Raw genomic sequence first — 18993 nt, 5'->3', positions numbered from 1 at the left:
TTCCACCTGATATCTAGGGATTAGAAAATATAACATAATCGTGGGATCATAGTTTGTATTCAGTGCTTTCTTTTTTTAATCATTGCTTCTTTGCTCATCTGCCTCCTAGAAACCAGCTGCCAAACATTTATATTTTATTTTTTTCTTCTGTAACCCTTATACATTACTTTGTTAGCACTTTATACTGTGCAGTGTATTCACAGTTAACAATATTAGAGAATTGTGTGAGGCAGTTGGGGAAGAACTCATTGTCCTCATTTTATAACTACTGAACCTGAGGTTCAGTGAATGGAGTGATTTGCCATAGATAACACTATCGATATCCAGGTATTCTGACTCTTAATGGATACTCTTCTTCTTTACTTTAAATATGGTGTTCAAGGAGCTTTCTGGTTATTAGAGAGAATTTAAGAGATAAAATATGATTTGAGAGTGATGTATAGGTATGTCAGTCAGGGTCCTGCTACAGAATTTATCCTAGATGATTCAAAGGAGGAGACTTTCATGGAGACTCTGCCTATAGAGTTACAGGAAAGGTCAAGGGAGCAATAAGGGCTGGTGAGGAACTCAGAGGCAAGCAACAGTTCAGTAGGAAGCCATTATACCCCTAGTTGAAGAGACAAGGGACAGAGTTCCTGGAGCCCACTGGGAGTTGAAATGATAAGGAAGGGATGGCTAGAGGAGCTGTAGAGTGATGGAGAGACTGCCAGAGATGTAGCATCAAAGCAGGCAGGGGTTGGAGAGAAATACTCCTACCTCTGTCTCCTCCAGCTTAGGTCTTCTGCTGGTGCCTCCCATTGACTGAACACAACTGGAAGCCAGCCAGCAAGAGAGCCAGGAGAGACTCAGTTCTTGGCATCCTTGAGCATAGAGCAGGGCAGAGGACAGTGAGGGCCTGGGGAGAGAGGGGAGTCTTGGGTTGGCAAATGGAGAATAACAAGTAGAGGTCTGACATATATTGTTTCCTCATGATAGATTAATAATTATAATACCCAGAGGCCATTCTTCTTTAACTATTCATATCAATCTAAGGTTCTATGCTTATGATTCTAAAACTGATCTTGCAATATTTTACTTTTGTAAGTTCTAATTTTTCAAGTTATAGTTTTAGGTAGATGCAGACAATTTTGTTTAATTGGAAATGTTTGATGGGATGAAAAATAAAATTGCAAAGACAGCTGCCTTCATTCTTCGGGGTGATGATGTTTCATTCCCTGACAATTAGTCAGAAATTTTGGATGATTTTATTTCTTAGTTTTATATTTTGAGGAGATCCATACTATTTGGAGGTACTAATGCTATTGACTAAGGAAGGAAATCAGTGTGACAGCTGGAAATACCTTCCACAGAGTCCCCCCCAAATTTTATACAGCGATTTGAGCTTCTGTGAGTTCACTTCTGTGTGTTGATGTTCTTTCTTCTAGGTGAGTGTTGCCTCTGATCCTGGTCGACGAGTTCAGCACAACATGCTGAGTCCCTTTCATAGTCCTTTTCAGAGTCCATTTCGGAGTCCTATGCGTAGTCCATTTCGTAGCCCTTTCAAGAGTTTTGGGCACCCAGGAGGAAGGACTATTGACTTTGATTGTGAAGATGATGAAATGAATCTAAATTGTTTCATCCTCATGTTTGATCTTCTCCTGAAGCAGGTAGCTGAAGCATGAGCTTCCTTTAGTTCAGAGGTGAAGGATTAGGGAAAGCATTGTATAGTGATTCTTTCTATGTGTTAGGCATCTTCACACTTACTGAAATGATGCAGCATCACTCAAGACATTTTGCAAACTCCTTTGAGAATTTCCTAAAGAGCCTGAAAAATACTTGTATGAATATCTGCAATGATGTTGACATATGAGAATGGATATGAGTTTTAGAAACACTCTAATATCATTAGAATTGATTCTGTTGAACAAATTTGGTGAATGAACTGGGTAATGCTGTTGTTGTCAAGAGCAGGGTACAACTCTACAGTGATTGGCTGATTTTAATATATTTTATAAATTGACTTTGAAGGTAATTTTTTTTTTTTTAGTTTAGCCATTCTTTTTTTTTTTTTTGTGAGGAAGATCAGCCCTGAGCTAACATCCATGCTAATCCTCCTCTTTTTGCTGAGGAAGACCGGCTCTGAGCTAACAGCTATTGCCAATCCTCCTCCTTTTTTTTTTCCCCCAAAGCCCCAGTAGATAGTTGTGTGTCATAGTTGCACATCCTTCTAGTTGCTGTATGTGGGACGTGGCCTCAGCATGGCTGGAGAAGCGGTGCGTCGGTGCGCGCCTGGGATCCGAACCCGGGCCACCAGTAGCAGAGCACGTGCACTTAACCGCTAAGTCACGGTGCCGGCCCCTGAAGGTAACTTTAAAAGAGAAATGTAAAAGGTATTGGTCAGGACAACATTTCTTCTTTTTATTTTGAAATAATTTCAGACTTGCAGAAAAGTTGCAAGAATAGTAGAAAGAATTCCCAAATACTCCTCCTCCAAATTCTCTAGATGTTTAACATTTACATTTATTTTGCTCTCTCTCTCTTAATCTGTGTATGTATGAATTGTAGATTTTTTAATGAACCATTTGAGAGTAAGTTGCAAACATGATGTTCTTTTATCCTTAAACACTTCAGAGTGTATTTTCTAAAAAATAAGGACATTCTCTTATATAACCAAGTAGACTTATCAAAATCAGGAAATTAACATTGTTATAATACTATTATCTATTATCTAACTTAGAGAAACTATTCATTTTTTAAATTGATATAATAATCATATCATCTTTATAGCAAAAGAAAAAAATTGTTTTTGATGGAGGACGCAATTCAGCATCACTCATTGCAATTATTTGTCCTGTCTCATTAGTCTTCTTTATCAGGACAGTTCTTCAGTCTTTGTTTATCTTTCATGTTCTTTACATTTTTGAAGAGTACAGTCCAGTTATCTTGTAGAATGTCCCTCAATTTGAGTTTGTCTGATGTTTCCTTATGAATTGATATGGGTTAAGCATTTTTGGCAGTAATACAACAGATGTGATGTTATGTCCTTTTCAGTGCATCATATCAGGAAGCACATGACATGATAATGTCCCCTTACTGGTGGCGATAACTTGGTTAAGGTGATTTCGGCTAGATTTCTCAGCTACAAAGTTACTGTTTTCCCCTTTGTAATTAATAAGTAACTTGCAGGGAGATACTTTAAGACTATGAGATTTCCTGTTTCTAATGAGACTTTCACTTGCTAGTTTTAGCATCCATGGATGATTCATGCCTGAATCAATTATTACCATGATGATTACCAAATGGTAATTTTCTAATTCCATCACTTCTTTTATTAGCTGGCATTCTACTAAAGGAACGGTTTTCCTTTCTCTCCCCTGTATATATTTATTTGTTTATTTGCTTATACCCGCATGTACTCATGGATTCTTATTTTATTCAGTGGGTTAAAATCTGTTACTATGATTATTTATTTTGATCTTCATACTGTCCGATATTTGGCCAGTAGGAGTCCCTTCAAGTTGGCTCCCGTGTTCTTTTGACATGTTCTCCTCATTCTTTGAACACTACCTTAATTTCTGGCATGACAAGATGTTCCAGGCTCATTTTATGTTTTCCTAACCCCAACCCTGAAATCAGCCATTTCCTCAAGGAGCTCTGGTTCCTTTTTAGTGGAAAATGGTATTTAGAAACCAAGATCTGGACACTAGGTGAGGAGCAGCATTTTTTAAAATGTGTAAAATCGCACAAAGTGGTAAGTTTAAAAACAACTATCTTTTAATGTCCTACATGATTTAAAAAATAATTCCCATTACTTTGTCTTGTGTTTATATTCTTTTTAGAAGAATCCATGGAAAGCAATGTATATTCATGGTCTATAAGCCTTATTATCTTTAAATAATTTAATATTGTCAGGTAGTAAAAATTATCCCCAATTAGTGTGCCAATGGAATACTGGATAAAAGCACCAAACTCCTTTTTTTTTGGCCTTTTTTTTGGTGTCTTTCAGATGGAGTTACAAGATGACGGGATCACGATGGGTTTAGAGCACAGCCTATCAAAGGACATTATTTCCATTATAAACAATGTCTTCCAAGCCCCCTGGGGGGGCTCCCACACCTGCCAGAAGGACGAAAAAGCAATTGAGTGTAACTTATGTCAGTCTAGTATTCTCTGCTATCAGCTTGCTTGTGAACTCCTGGAGAGATTGGCTCCCAAAGAAGAAAGCCGGCTGGTGGTAAGCAGTTGAAGAAATGATATGACCCATTTCTAATAGTAATAAAGACTTCAGTAGCTGGTGTAATGGAGTCTTCCTCCAGTATTATCTTAAGCTGCATCCTGGGTTATACATGAGACTGTGTTAAAAGAGAGTTTTCCTGTTCCTTCCACCAACTCAGCCTGCTGGAAAGGGATATAGACCCATTGTATAGAATTCTTGAGTTAGAATTCTTTTTTTTTTGGGCCGGCCCTGTGGCTTGGTGGTTAAGTGCGCGCGCTGCAATGCTGGCGGCCCGGGTTCGGATCCCGGGTGCGCATCGAGGCACCACTTCTCCGTCCATCCTGGGGCCGAGTCCCACATACAGCAACTAGAAGGATGTGCAGCTATGACATGCAACTATCTGCTGGGGCTTTGGGGGGAAAAAATAAAATAAATAAAATCTTTAAAAAAAAAAAAAAAAAAAAAAGAATTCTTTTTTTTTTTTGTGAGGAGTACCAGCCCTGAGCTAACATCCAATGCCAATCCTCCTCTTTTTTGCTGAGGAAGACTGGCCCTGGGCCAACATCCGTGCCCATCTTCCTCCGCCACAGCATGGCTTAACAAGCGGTGCGCCGGTGCGCGCCCGGGATCCGAACTGGTGAACCCCGGGCTGCCGCAGCGGAGCGTGCGCACCCAACCTCTTGCGCCACCGGGCCGGCCCCATTGAGTTAGAGTTCTCGAGTCTGGAGTTAGGGTTGTAGCACGTCCATTCATACAATTTTCATAAATACAAGGCATTATTGGCATTCTTGAAATAACTTTTATCATAAAGTTATATTACAAAGCTTAGATACCAGTGAATAGTATCAAACATGCATATCAAATAAGGAGTAAGTAGATTGGATACGGACACTGAGAATTCCTGTAACCTCAGTTTGTAAAATCCATTGACTTCATCAACAACCAATAAAACTTTCATTTCACTTTCTGCTTTCCAAGAGAATTATTTGAATAGGAAACAACTAATATATTAGCTACTCCATACATTTGTTGTTCCCTGTTTAGCCTATTTTCCATCTAAGACAGACACATCACCAAAATACCCTCATACCATCATAGGTAGATGAACCTGAATTATTTGAGCCAGTGTTTGCCTTCTTTTCTTTTTCTTCCTATCCCCTAATGTTTGTCTAGATAGAAAGTGACTTCTTTAAAAATTTTTTTAAAATCGTTTTTTATTTTTGTTGGTGTCATAATAGTTTATATGTGAAATTTCAGTTGTACATTATTATTTGGTAGTCACCATATATATGTGCCCTGTACCCCTTATGCCCACCCCCAACCCCCTTCCCCTCTGGTAACCACTAATCTGTTCTCTTTGTCCATGTATTTGTTTATCTTCTACATGAGAGTGAAATCATACAGTGTTTGTCTTTCTCTGTCTGACTTATCTCACTTAACATAATACCCTCAAGTTCCATCCATGTTATTGCAAATGGGACAATTTTGTCTTTTTTATGGCTGAGTAGTATTCCATTGTATATATATACCACATCTTCTTTATCTATTCATCCGTCAGTGGGCACTTGGGTTGCTTCCATGTCTTGGCTATTGTGAATAATGCTGCAGTGAACATAGGGGTGCATAAGTCTCTTTGAATGGTTGATTTCAAATTCTTTGGATAAATACCCAGTAGTGGAATAGCTGGGTCATATGGTAGTTTGATTTTTAATTCTTTGAGAAATCTCCATACTGTTTTCCATAGTGGCTGCACCAGTTTCCATTCCCACCAACAGTGTATGAGGGTTCCCTTTACTCCACATCCTCTCCCACATTTGTTGTTTTTTTAAAAAAATTTTTTGAGGTATAGCCTACATGCAGTAAAGTGTTTCTTCTGTTTTTAAATACCTTTCAGCCCACTTAACTCATTAGTTCTACCTGTTGCAAAATAACCTCTCTGTAGCATGGTCTTTTAACGTTGTCATTGGGTACTTACTATAAAATAGTCACAGTAATAGATGATGCAAAAACAAATTAAAATCAAGATGCTTAGAGTCTAATCAGGACAATGTTTAATTAAACGAAAACCGTAAGACAGGGTGAGGAGCATCATGAGAGAGGTGTGAACAAGACAGCTGTGGGAGTACGGAGAGGGGACGACAATTGTAGCTTGGAGGTGTGACCGGGGTCCGGCAGATCCTCACAGAGGAGATGGTTCCTGAGCTTATATCTGGCGGAGGAGTGCAGTCCATGCAGTGAAGGCGGTAGGAGAGAAGCACTTTTGAGACCCACAAAACTCTCTGTTGAAATGATACAGAGGAAAGGAGGGAATGACACACTCAGGAAACTGCAAGTAGTTCAGTGTTGTTAGAGCGGTGAGAAGGATGGGAAAGTTGTGAGAGTTGGGTGGAGAAAGATAGACTCAATTTTATATTCACATTTATTAAGGGCTCTGTCTGCCAAACTAAGAAGTCTGGATTTTGTCTTGGTGACAATGGGGGGATCCTAAAGAATTTTAATCAGGGTGGTGATACAATTCAATGAATTTGAGAAATTCATTCTGTCAGTAGAGGAGAGAGTGGAGGATTTGGACACTGGGGACAGGAATCTAGTCAGAAGGTTAATGTGGTCACTCAGGGAAGAAAATAAGGGAGCCTGAACTAAAGTCATGGGGTGGTGATGAAGAGAAGCGGTGGGCCTGGCACATTTTTAGGAAAGAGAATCAACAGCACTTGGTGTTTAGTTGGCGTTTTGGTATGGAAAAGTTGAGGACAAATCTATGTTTTCTGGCTTGGGAGCTGATGATGTTGCCATTTACAGAAGATAGTTACTGTAATAGGAGAAGTGATTCTTTTGGCAGGAGTGGGATATGATGCAGTCACATTCAGACATCGGGGATTGAGATGCCTTTTAGATATCCAAGTGGGGTTGTCAACCACCATCAGACATGTGGATCTGGTTTGTAAGAGAAAGAGCAGAAGTAGATAAAAGTTTGGAGTCGCCAGCATATTGTGGTAGGCTGTGTGGAATGAGAAGGGAGAAGACGTACGGCTCGAGTTCTGGGAAGTACCAGCTCTTAACAGGGGAAAACAGGGGCAGTAAAGAGCAGAAATACATTGAGAAGAGGCCAGAGGCACCAGAGAAAAACCGAGAGAGAGCACTAACTCCGAAACCAAGGCAGGAGATAGTTTAGAAAAGGAGGGGATAGTCGATCATGTCAAGAGAAGAGAGGAAAAATAAAAGACTAAAACATGCCCAGGGGGTTCTGAAATTAGGGGTCCTTTGTGCCTTTGGGGGTGCTAGTAACCACGGGTTACAGTAATTTGTGGTTTAAGAACAGAATCAGCTGAGGGAGTAGCTACATGAAGTACAGACTTCTCTTTCAGGAAGGGGATGAGAGGGTGAAGAGGGTGGAGGCGGATGTCCTGAGCCTCTCCCCTGTCCCCGCAGGCTTTCTGTGCTGTGTCAGTTTCACAACGCCATCCCATGAAACAAGGAGGGAAGCATAAATGTGGAGAAACTGAGCCATTGAAACACGTGCACAATGCTTTTGACATTGTCACGTGCCTAAAATATCAAATTTGGAGGTGGAGCTAAAGGGTTCAGTTTTCCTCTCTCAAAGTCTTATGGGAGAGATGCTCATCAATAAAAGAGGACTGTGTCTTAGAACACATGGTCTCCACTGCATGCATCAGCCATCTTAGCTCTTTAGGTCTCCTCCTGGGACAGGCAGAGGGCAAGTGGGTGAGGACATGAAGGATGGGCTAGCAGGAGGCTTAGGCTAGTATGCAAAGACAGGTAACACCAGTCCCTGCCTTCTTGGAGGATGATAACAGAAACGTGGGTGTGTGTAGAAGAGTCACTATGCAGCAGGAAACTTTTCACCCTATCTAATTTAATGAAGCTCAGTTTATAATTTGATTTAATGTCTTGTTGATGGGTGACTCAGGAACAGGGCCAGCCTTAGCAAAACTGTGAAGCTGGCAAAGATCTTCTTCACAGCCCTCCCAGCCACCATTTTAAGCGCTTGTTTCTTTCTTCTTGGCGTCCTTCCTGTACCCGGTCAATCTTTATCTCCTTCTTGCTTTGAGCTGGCTGTCATATAGTGCTTAAAAAAGTGTTTACTGATTAAAAAGTATTAGCTAGAAGAGGATGATTTTATTTGTTTATTTTTTTTGAAGATTTTCTTTATTTATTTTCCCCCCAAAGCCCCAGTAGATTGTTGTATGTCATAGCTGCACATCCTTCTAGTTGCTGCATGTGGGATGCGGCCTCAGCAGCGGTGCGTCGGTGTGTGCCCAGGATCCGAACCCGGGCCCCCAGCAGCAGAGCACACGCACTTAACCGCTAAGCCACGGGGCCGGCCCAAGAGGATGATTTTAAAAGAGGCTATGTGAAGGTGAACTTGAAAGAAAGAAAAAGGCTGGAGAAGGCGGATAACTAGAGATGGATACTTTAAATGGTAGCCATATTTAGTGCACGCTCTCTTTTTAATCTTCTCTTTTCCACCCATTTTTGCAGCTTGTTTTACATATACATTTATAAATATTACATATTATATAGAAATGTATATAGCGTTAAGTGTATTCACATTGCTGTGCAACCAATCTCCAGAACTTTTTCATCTTGCAAAACAGGAACTCTGTACCCATTAAACAATAACTTCCCGTTCCCTCCCCTTGGCTCCTGGAAACTAACATTCTGCTTTCTGTCTCTATGAGTTTGACTACTATAGATACCGCATATAAGTGGAATCATATAATATTTGTCCTTTTAAGACTGGCTTATTGTTTCACTTAGTATAATGTCCTCAAGCTTCATCCACGTTTTAGCACATGTCAGAATTTCCTTCCTTTTTGAGGCTGAATAATATTCCATTGTATGTATATACCACATTTTGTCTATCTGTTCTTCTGTCGGTGGACACTTGGGTTACCAGAACTCTCTTTCACTCACATGTTATAGCAATTTCTTGCTCCTAAAAATTTGACTTCTCCAGACACCCAGTATTTGCATCTTAGCATACTGCAGTGAGCCCCTTATTAGTCCCTGCTAATTAAGTACGGTTATTGAACAAAATGTGCATGGATTGGAATCATTTGGTGAGTGGAACACTCATTACAGGGATTAAAGCAGAGATGGGAAAGCAGGTTTATGGAGATTTAACAGTGTTTTGGAGATTTTCCATATTTATTTCAAGGGAATGAAAACATTTCAGTAACAGCTGATCCAAATTTCCTTTAACCATTATGGAAATAAGCTCAAGTCTCTTCTGTAGCAGGTGCTTTTGCCCTCCAGGGCTCGGCACAGGGCTGGGACACAGCAGGAATTTGGTCAATCTTTGCTGAACTAAGAGGAACCGTTCTTTACATCCCCAAAGGGCTGCTCATCTGGCTGCTTGTCATATTTGTTTCAGGAGCCCACAGATAGCCTTGAGGATAGCCTCCTTTCTTCCAGACCAGAGTTTATTATAGGCCCTGAAGGTGAGGAGGAGGAGAATCCAGCAACCAAGCATGGGGAGAACCCAGGCAATCACACCGAGCCCACGGAACCTGCTGGTAGGTGAATGCTGGCTGATGGGGGAGAGCGGTGTGCACATCCCGGTTTGCACAGGCCTAACGTTCAGAACCCTGGTTGCTTAGATTACTATCGACTTGGGCAAGTACCGACTTGGCTTCTTTAGTGTAGACTTGTGCAAATGAACCATTTCCCCTTAGATTATGAAGCGAACAGATCCAGGATGTGCTTCTGGTATAACAGAGGTCACTGAGCATCTTCCTGGCAGCAGGAGCTTGTTATCAACAAAAACCTGCTGTGTGAGTGTAGAAATCATCACTTTCCTACTTGTGGTGTATCATGTTCTCTGTGGAGAGGTAGCTCGGAACCAAGGCTGAACGGCTAAAGCGGAGGGTGCTGACACTCAGCAGCTACTCGGGGCATTTGGGCAAAGCAGAGTGTTTGGGAGAGAGGTGATGGAACTTGAGCTCATGCAGCTTCTGCGCCCCAGGGGCTTGACCAGGACTCTGGACAGGCCCACCGCGTACAGCTGCGCAACTTGTGCTCTAAGGCTGGTTGGCTTGGCTCAGAGCTGGGAGGAAGGATGGCCTCTTTCTACTTTGCGTAAAGGCTCTGTGGGAGCTAATTGGGGACAGCAAGATGGCAGGCTGGCCGGAATCATACACTAGCTCTTCAAACTCTGAAGGAGTTTTGGGAATTTATGATGTGACTTAAAAATTCTTTATCTTACGTGCCTCTGGGAAAGCCCAGTTTCTAGATCTGCACTGTGGCACTCTGGGAATTTGTACAGGACCTGGAACAAATCTGAGTAGCTTTTTATCTTTCTGCTTCCACTCTCCTGAGCTGTTAGAATAGCTGGACTCCGGGAGGCCCACCCCCAGGACCAAAGTTTGGGAAGCATGGGCTTTCCATCATTTCTTCAGTGAAGAGCAAACATTAAGTGACTGCAGTGTGGGGTTCATTGTAGCCCCTGGGGTGTCTTATTCAGATTAAGGTAACCGCATCACTACCATAAAATGCTTGGTCAGAACTAACTGCTTCTGCATGGATTGTATAAATGGTCAGTTGAGTATGAATATCTCGGCTCACACTATTTACAACCATTGAAACTTGGAATTTGAAGGAACGCCTGAGATGACCCACTTCATTGGTTTTCAGCGTGTACTTGGAGTTGTATAAGCTCTGTGTTGTTTCTTTTTGACCTTCCTTAATTGGGGTGGCATTTGGAGGGAACATGTGGGCAAATGATATAGACCCAGATGCACATCCTGCTTCAACCAGAGTGCCCTGACTTGCTCTATCTCATATGTTGGAGTTCTAAGTAAGATTTTCTTTAAACAAAGTATTCCACTGAAAAGAAGTTTGAAACCTGCTGATCTAATTCAGCCTTCTCACTTTGCAGATGAGGAAGATACATCCCAGATGGATTAAATAACTTGTCCATGGTTATATAGCTGGTATTATTCATTCCTAATCTATGCTTTAAGCTTAACATGCTGCCAAAACTGTAATGGAGCATCAGGATCGTCTGAGGAGTTAAAACACAAACGAAATGAATGAGCTCCACCCGCCCACCCCCAGTTCTGGGTATACCTGTGGTGGGGGTCTGGGAAGCACAAATCCAAATATTGTACAACTAGTTAGTGGCAGGGTTGAGATTAGAACTCGGGTCTCCTGGTTTACTTGGAGTTAATTACTTGTTGAGGCTCAGACCTGGGGCTGTGTTTCTATGAGGCATTAATGCCTAAAGGAAGCAAGGATTTCACTTATGATCCTTTAACCTGTACTCTTTAATGCAAATATATTTTTTAAACCCAAGACAGCACACAAATCAACTAACTGAAACTTTTATTTATATGTAGCATTTTATTTGAACAATGGTTAAAATGAAGCAATTTCTTTTTATAAATTACTCTTTTCCTTGCTTAATTATTATAAACTCCACTTTTTTAAACGTTTGCTTGATTCATATCCCCTAAACACCACTTTAGGCTCCTATCATAGCTTCTGGTCTGTTTTCCTGTTACTGTCTGTCTTGCAGGACACAGTTATAAGTTGTCTCCCCAGGGAGGCCTCCATTAATTTTCCTCCATGACCCACCTTCCCTGCTGCTCAGCGCCCCGATCCTGGTTCTGCTTTGTGGGCAGTGGTCTTGAGCTCCTCTGTCATAGAATGAAGGGGCGCTCTACTGACATATGCTCAGTGATTTCCCCTTCCTTTTAGAATATTTCCTTTCTCTGCATTTTGTGGCCTGGCACCCATTTTTTTATAGCAGTCAGATATGTCCTCCACTAAAAATATTTTTAAAACTTTCACACTAGACAAAATAGAGTCAAATGCTGATAACAATATTGAAAATACATTAGAGTGGAAGATCCCCAATAAACTATTTAGTATATATGCCAAGAGGATTTGACTCCCATTGTCTCTGATCCTATGAACTGCCAAAACTTAAAATGGTAATTTGAAAATATTTTACACTAGTTTCTACATCTGATTAACTTGTGAATCCTTTCCTCTAGCATGCCTCATGTACAATATACCACCACCTCCCACCATACAGGCAAAGGTTTCAGAGAATCTCACAAGAAGATAAACCATGAGTAGTTGTTCTGATTTGAATGTGCTCAACTTCTTCAAATCGCTCCCTTTTTGTGTGAGTCCTGGGATAAATCCCTCGTTGGGTGCTAATACAACTTGAATACCTCTCTTTAAAACCTGCTCATCTCCCTTTCAATTAGGAAGACATACCTAGCCAGGGCTCCAGCCCCTCCAGGTAGCAGCAGAACTAGCTGCCCAGAGGAGCATAGGGCTGGGCTGGGGTCGCTTCAGGGAGCCAAAGACATCTGAATACATGATGCAATAAACAGCGGAAAACGGAGAATCCTAAATCTAGAAGGTTCCTGCACTTGCATCATAGAAAGGATACATGCTAACTTGGAGCAAATAAAACATTACACAAATACTTTTTAATATATTCTATATCTCTCTTTACTCTTGGTTTTATGATTTTGATCAGTTCATGAATGGTGAGGGAAAGAAGGAGTTATGCTAAACTTTGTGTAATTATTTCTTCACAGCAATAAAGAATGATACTGAAAGAAAGTTTTGCTACCAACAGCTTCCAGTAACTTTGAGACTAATATACACCATTTTCCAGGTATATTTTTTGAAATATTTGAATTTTTGGTTTGGTAGCATTGTTGTTTTAGAAAACTTAGTAACTATGTGGTTCTTTGCATAGGAAATGGCTAAGTTTGAAGAGCCAGACATTCTTTTTAATATGCTCAATTGCCTGAAGATTCTCTGTCTACATGGAGAGTGTTTATACATTGCTAGAAAAGATCATCCTCAATTTTTAGCCTACATTCAGGATCATATGTTGATTGCAAGGTATGTCTTCCTAACAGTTTTTTGTTTGTTTATATTTTAGGCTTTAGCTGTGAAAATTATAGTTAGAATAAGACTTACCGACTCATTTTGGTTATTTTTCTTATCCAGGACAGCCAAATCACCTATAGAAACTTTTATTTCTTCTATATAGTCTAATTTTTAAGTATGTCAATATAAGGAATAGTAATTTTCTTTGCTAGATACTGTGGAAATAGAAAAGGCAAAATAAGGATTATTTTATGCCTTTCAGTTGTTTGATGGCTTATGAATATAGTGTACCCTAGAAAAATGTCAGTAAGTACTAAAGTTAATACTTACCGAGTGTAACTGAGTAAAGACTCAGTTTCTTGGGGCCAGCCCAGTGGCGTAGCGGTTAAGTTTGGCACTCTGCTTCTGTGGCCCAGGGTTCGCAGGTTTGAATCCTGGGTGGGGACCGATGCACTGCTCATCAGGCCATGGGTGGCAGCATCCCACATACAAAATAGATGAAGATGGGTACAGATGTTAGCTCAGAGCCAATCTACCTCAGCAAAAAGAGGAGGATTGGCAACAGATGTTAGCTCAGAGCCAATGTTCCTCACCAAAAAAAAAAAAAAAAAGACTCCAATTTCTTACTTGAGATAGAACTGCTAGTAGATATCTAAAATCTCTCCATATATTGTCTACTAGGGTAGTTTTTTAGAGATGGCTGAGGCATTTTGAGAAAAATAGTAAAATATTGCCCTAGATTTATGTAGTGTTTTTCTTCCTGAAACCTTAAAATAACTGTTACAATCTTTCTGGATGTAAGTCAGAAAAATATTATCTTCATTTTATATGTAAGAGAATGAGGTGATTAAAAAAAGGAAAAGTTTGGTTTAGGTTAACTTGGTGACAAAACCAAGTTGAGGCTCTATCTGTCTTTACTCCTTTTGTTCATTTATTTATTCATTCCTTCAACAAATATTATTGAGGGCTTACTAAATACATTGTTATTCTAGGCACTTTGGGAATTTGCAGTCTAGTTTGGAAGGGGCTAGCATTCAGCCCCTTCCAAACTAGCTTCAGGTCCCGTTGAGGTTAGCTAGCATGAACTAACCTCACCTTTGTGGTGGACCAAGTTAGTAGGAATTTGTGTTTCTTTTTCACCAATGCTCTAGGGCCTGGGAGTGGATGAGAGAGAGTGGGCAGTAGGTTTATTCAGGAGTGGCAATTAGTGATTTGATTAGGGTGGAAGTCAGAGGGACAAGGAATTCCAGAGTGACAAAATGGTTGACTCTGGGATTCAGTCTAAGACCGGAGGCAAATGAAGCCAGAAAAGGTTTCATGTTTGGGAGAAGAGTATAGAAAAGAGAGAAAAGAAGTCTCAGTCAGGATCAGAGGTTTTGGAAACCTGAGTGTTCTTAGTCTTCGAGAGGTGAAGTCAGTGGCTCATCCAGTAGAGCAGAGATAAAGGCCACTGTGATTGAGGAAGTGGGAGATCTATGAAACCAGGGCTTGATTCACTAAAGGTATCAGCAGAGGCTTGGGTGAGGAAGAAGACTGAGCCTCCAAATTCACCAAGGAATGGAGAAGGGCTCTACAAGTAGATGTCATGGGTTTCAAAAGAAAGAGGTTGGTAAGAGAAGGCCTGGAGGAAGTCATGGGAAGCAAGGATCATTTGGAGCCAGTGAAGACTAGGGTGAAGACTCAGAGAGAGGGTTAAGGCGAAATTGTGTTACCAGGAAAACATCAGGTTTCAGCAAAGGTGGAGGGAGAAGCTGTCTAGGGCTGCCGTAACAAATTACCACAAACTGAGTGGCTTAGAACAACAGAAATTTATCCTCTCACAGTTCTAAGGCTGGAAGTCTGAAATCAAGGCTTTGGCGGGGCCTTGCTTCCTCTGAAGGCTCTAGGGAAGACTCCTTCCTTGCCTCTTCTGGCTGTTGGCGGGTGCCGGCAATCCCTGGCCTTCCATGTCTTGTAGCTGCATCCCTCTAACCTCTGCCTCCATCTTCACGGGTCACTTTCCCCTGTGTGTCTCTGTGTGTGCTCTCCTCTTCCTATAACAACACTAGTCACTAGATTTAGGGCCCACCCTAATCCAGTATGACCTCAGCTTAACTAATTACATCGACAAAGGCCCTATTTCCAAATAAGGTCACAATCTGAGGTTCTGGGTAGACATGAATATTTTTGGATGGGGACATTATTCATCCCAGTACAGAAGAACGCTATGGGAGAGGTGGAAGATCTAAAGAAGTTTTCTCATAATAAAACGGGGATTCTACAGGCGCAGTGGGAGGAGCCGGTAGAAGGGCAGCGTGGCTGACCTGGATGTGGGGAAGAGTAGGAATAATCTGAAAGGATGAGTGTGACAGTGGAGACAAGCAGCAAGTCCAGGCAAAAGCAATGAAGGAGCAGGGTCAAGAGTCAGGCAGAAGCTCCGGTCATTCCAGGGGAGTGAGAATACTAAGTGGGCTGACTGTTATCGTGAAAGCAACCTCTACCAGACATGTACCCAAGCCAAATGGATTATTGGTGCCGTGGGATCTCTGACTCAGCCTTTGGGCTACACAGCCCAGGTTTTTTTCCTCAAAGACACAGAAACCATGATGGACTATGAAGGGATCTGGGGAAAGGACAGTCTTCCTTTTTCAAATAAAGCTGCCTTAGAGAACTGGCAAAGCCATGTGGGACTGGCCAAATCCAGAGATTTTCTCACTGAGATGGTTTTCTAGCAGTGTTGTACATGGTTTGCCTTCTTCAAATAAATCGCAAGTTCCACAATGGCACAGATTATGTCTTCTTTTTCGTTTGCATTCTTCAAAGGGTCTATTGTGCTCTGGAAGCACCATCATCTTGAGCCTTACAATGATAACAGTAGCGTGAGGTTTTTGAATACCTACTATGTGTCAAGCACTATGCATCATCTCATTTTATATAACCAGCATTGGGAGCAAATGAAAGTTCAGAGAAGTTAAGAAATTTAAACATAGTTACACAGTTAATTAATGGCAGGGGTGGGATTAGATCCATATTTCTCTGATTTCCATGACTCAGATGAAGCATATGGTGTTTGAAAATTGTTCCTTTTCATTCCATAGCTCTAGTATGTCTTCTCAGAAACAAGCAGCTCTAGTGTACAAGTACCTCACTATGTTCTCTGTAAAATGGAGATGTGTGTCACTCCTCCCATCTCTTAGTGGTGCATTGTGAGTTTTTTAAAAGTCACAAATAGTTTTGATTCTGATACTAATTCTGGAGCCAAACAGAAAACAAAACAAAACAACAACAAAAACAAACAAAAAGTATACTTTAAATAATTGAGCAAAAAATTTGAAACCAATAATATATTATTACTAAAAATATATATTCAAAATTTTCGTGGTAGAAATTGATAAGGACTTAGCTAAACTTGCTAAGGTACATTTTGACCATAGTGGTCTGGTTTTAGGCATGGCTAGTACTCATGTTACTAGGGCTCTCTCTCTCTCTCCCCCTCCCCCTTCCCCTTTCTCTGCCTCTCCCCATCACTTAGCCTAGTTTCTTCTCTGTTTGCTTCTTCTCAGCAGGCTGTCCCTATGAGGTGGGAAAGAGGATCAATAGCAGCTCTAGACCAACATTGCACTTTGTTCCTGAGATTTTAGGAGAGAGATCATATCTATATCTTGAAAAAGGATTCTGGCATTCCCAAGCTTGGGTCATATGCCCACCCCAGACTACTCACTCTTTGGCATTGAAGTACTTTGATCAACCTGGGTTTTGTGTTCACTCTTGCAATAGGAAAGGTGGGGCACCTTGATTGACAGCCCTGCCAGCTGGTGGACAGACTGTTTTTAATAGAAAAAGAGTTGTTCTTTGCAAGAATAAGAGGAAAAGGCTGCTAGGCAGGTAAAACCAACAAAACTCCCAGATGTTCAGTACAAGAAAATTTAAAAAAAATCACTTACCCCATCATCTTAACATAACTAATATCAATTTTGTATATTATTTAACATTGTTCATTTATATACCTGAATTTATAATATATAATTTTTATGTTAAAAATATAATGTTAAGTGGTAAGTGTTTTTCTATGTTGTTACATAAAAGCAATTTCTTTAAAAAAACATTAACAGACCAGAGCATAGGAAAAATGTATCAGAGGATTATAGTTTTGTGCATGAGTGTAATTTCACCGAAAGCATCCCTACCGGCCACCTGTTAACTACACTTCCTATAAATTAAGATAATATGATTTTTTTTCTAGAAAGGTTATTATAACTGTAACCACTTTGCTCTTCTGGATTCCCCAGTCTGTGGAGAGTCGTCAAATCTGAGTTCTCCCAGCTCTCTTCGTTGGCAGTTCCTCTCCTTCTCCATGCTTTGTCACTTCCTCATGGTGCTGACATCTTCTGGACAATCATAAACGGCAATTTCAACAGCAGAGACTGGAAGATGAGGTTTGAAGCAGGTACCTCTGTATTAGCTTAAAAATGCTCTCTGGTCGCGAGGTCAACCACGTGTCCCGTCATGACGTCTATTTGCGGCCCTCCTTTTTCCCCCCTTGTTTTTACAGGGCATTGTCCTGCTTGCTGGTGTTCTTTGGTGGTTCTACTCAGCCGAGCTTCCCTGATAATAGTATTTTGCAAATTGTCCTTAGGTAGGGTGACCCTGTCCAGGTTTGCCCAGGATAGTCCCCGTTTATGCCTGCTGTCCAAGTGTATTTATTAATTGTACCCTTGTTTACCTTCAGATGAGTCCTGGCTTGAATAATAAATTATCTAGTCAACCTAATAGGTTGCTTGCATCAGAGTAACTGGGAATGTTTGTTAAAGATGCAGATTGTTGGGCCCTATCCTAGACCTACTGAATCAGAATCTCAGGGGGTGAGGTCAAGAATCTACATTTTTAACATGTTCTACAGGTAATTCAGTGAAGTTTGAGAATCTCTGCTGTTATACCCTTGCCATTGAAGCATCAGGGACCAAGTTCGGTGCAGTGATGGGTATAAGTTCCTAGTGCTTAGAATGGCAAGTTCTCACAGAAACATGGTAAGGAAGGAACGTGGACATGTTCTCTTAGTCTCACATCTGCTGGCTTCACTGTCACCCCAATCTGCTAGTACTCTCATTTTCAGGGGGCAGCAAGCAGGACTGACATACCATAGTGTACCTCATCAGAATGGTTCTATATATTTTAATGTCTCAAAAATTTGGCAAAGAGGGGCTGGCCTGGTGGTGTACCGGTTAAGTTTGCACGCTCCGCTTCAGTGGCCCGTGGTTTGCAAGTTTGGATCCTAGACACGGACTGACGCATTGCTTGTCAGGCCATGCAGTGGCGGCCTCCCATGTAAAGTGGAGGAAGATGGGCATGGATGTTAGCCCAGGGCCAATTTTCCTCAGCAAAAAGAGGATTGGCAACAGATGTTAGCTCAGGGCTGATCGTCCTCACACAAAAAAAATAAAAATAAAAAATTTGGCAAAGAAATGGAAGTTCCATCAGGTGAGTTAACTATTATACTTTAGAGCTCAGTTCCCTAATATCTGGCCACTTCAAAGCGTTCTTGCTTTTTATGCCTCATGAATCCCAGGGGCTAGTTTATTTCTATGGTAGCACGTGATGTTGTAGGGAATTAGATTAAAGTTTACTAACAAAAAAGTATGTGGTATTGGCAACATTTTATCAGCATTTAAATACAAATAAAGCAGATAAATGATTAATTATTCTCTTTCATTACAATTTAAGGATTATATTGTTGCCAGACTAATCTTATGAATCATAGCTCTGATTATGTCACTTTTCTATTCAAAAAATTTTAATGGGTTTTCAGCGCCTAGAGAATAAAGTTCAGATCCCTTAAACTGATATTCAAAGCCGCCCATGGTCTAATTGCGAGTGTTTGCAGCCTCATTTCCCACTCTTTTTTCCACACATGTCATTGCTCTTTCCCCATTGCTGCCTGCTTC

The 18993-nt window shown here is 40.9% G+C and overlaps 1 protein-coding gene across 5 annotated transcripts in view; it reads left to right on the top strand.

Moving 5' to 3' along the window:
• The window catches only part of UNC79 (unc-79 subunit of NALCN channel complex), a 231192-nt gene that overhangs the window by 117347 nt on the left and 94852 nt on the right, over window positions 1-18993 (top strand). For 4 of the 5 annotated variants that reach the window (XM_087448020.1, XM_087448021.1, XM_087448022.1 and 1 more), the window contains exons 18-23: window positions 1425-1646; window positions 3986-4213; window positions 9591-9732; window positions 12772-12851; window positions 12936-13084; window positions 17341-17498. In XM_087448020.1, the coding sequence (XP_087304146.1) occupies window positions 1425-1646; window positions 3986-4213; window positions 9591-9732; window positions 12772-12851; window positions 12936-13084; window positions 17341-17498 (979 nt within the window). The remainder of the gene's footprint in view (window positions 1-1424; window positions 1647-3985; window positions 4214-9590; window positions 9733-12771; window positions 12852-12935; window positions 13085-17340; window positions 17499-18993) is intronic. The other variant, XM_087448023.1, reaches the window with a different exon arrangement.

The sequence above is a fragment of the Ceratotherium simum genome, chromosome 24, assembly GCF_057802395.1.
Source record: "Ceratotherium simum simum isolate JZ-2026a chromosome 24, ASM5780239v1, whole genome shotgun sequence".
Lineage (NCBI taxonomy): Eukaryota > Metazoa > Chordata > Mammalia > Perissodactyla > Rhinocerotidae > Ceratotherium > Ceratotherium simum.
The sequence above is the reverse complement of the archived record's forward strand: the minus strand, read 5'-3'. Positions and strand labels throughout refer to the sequence as shown.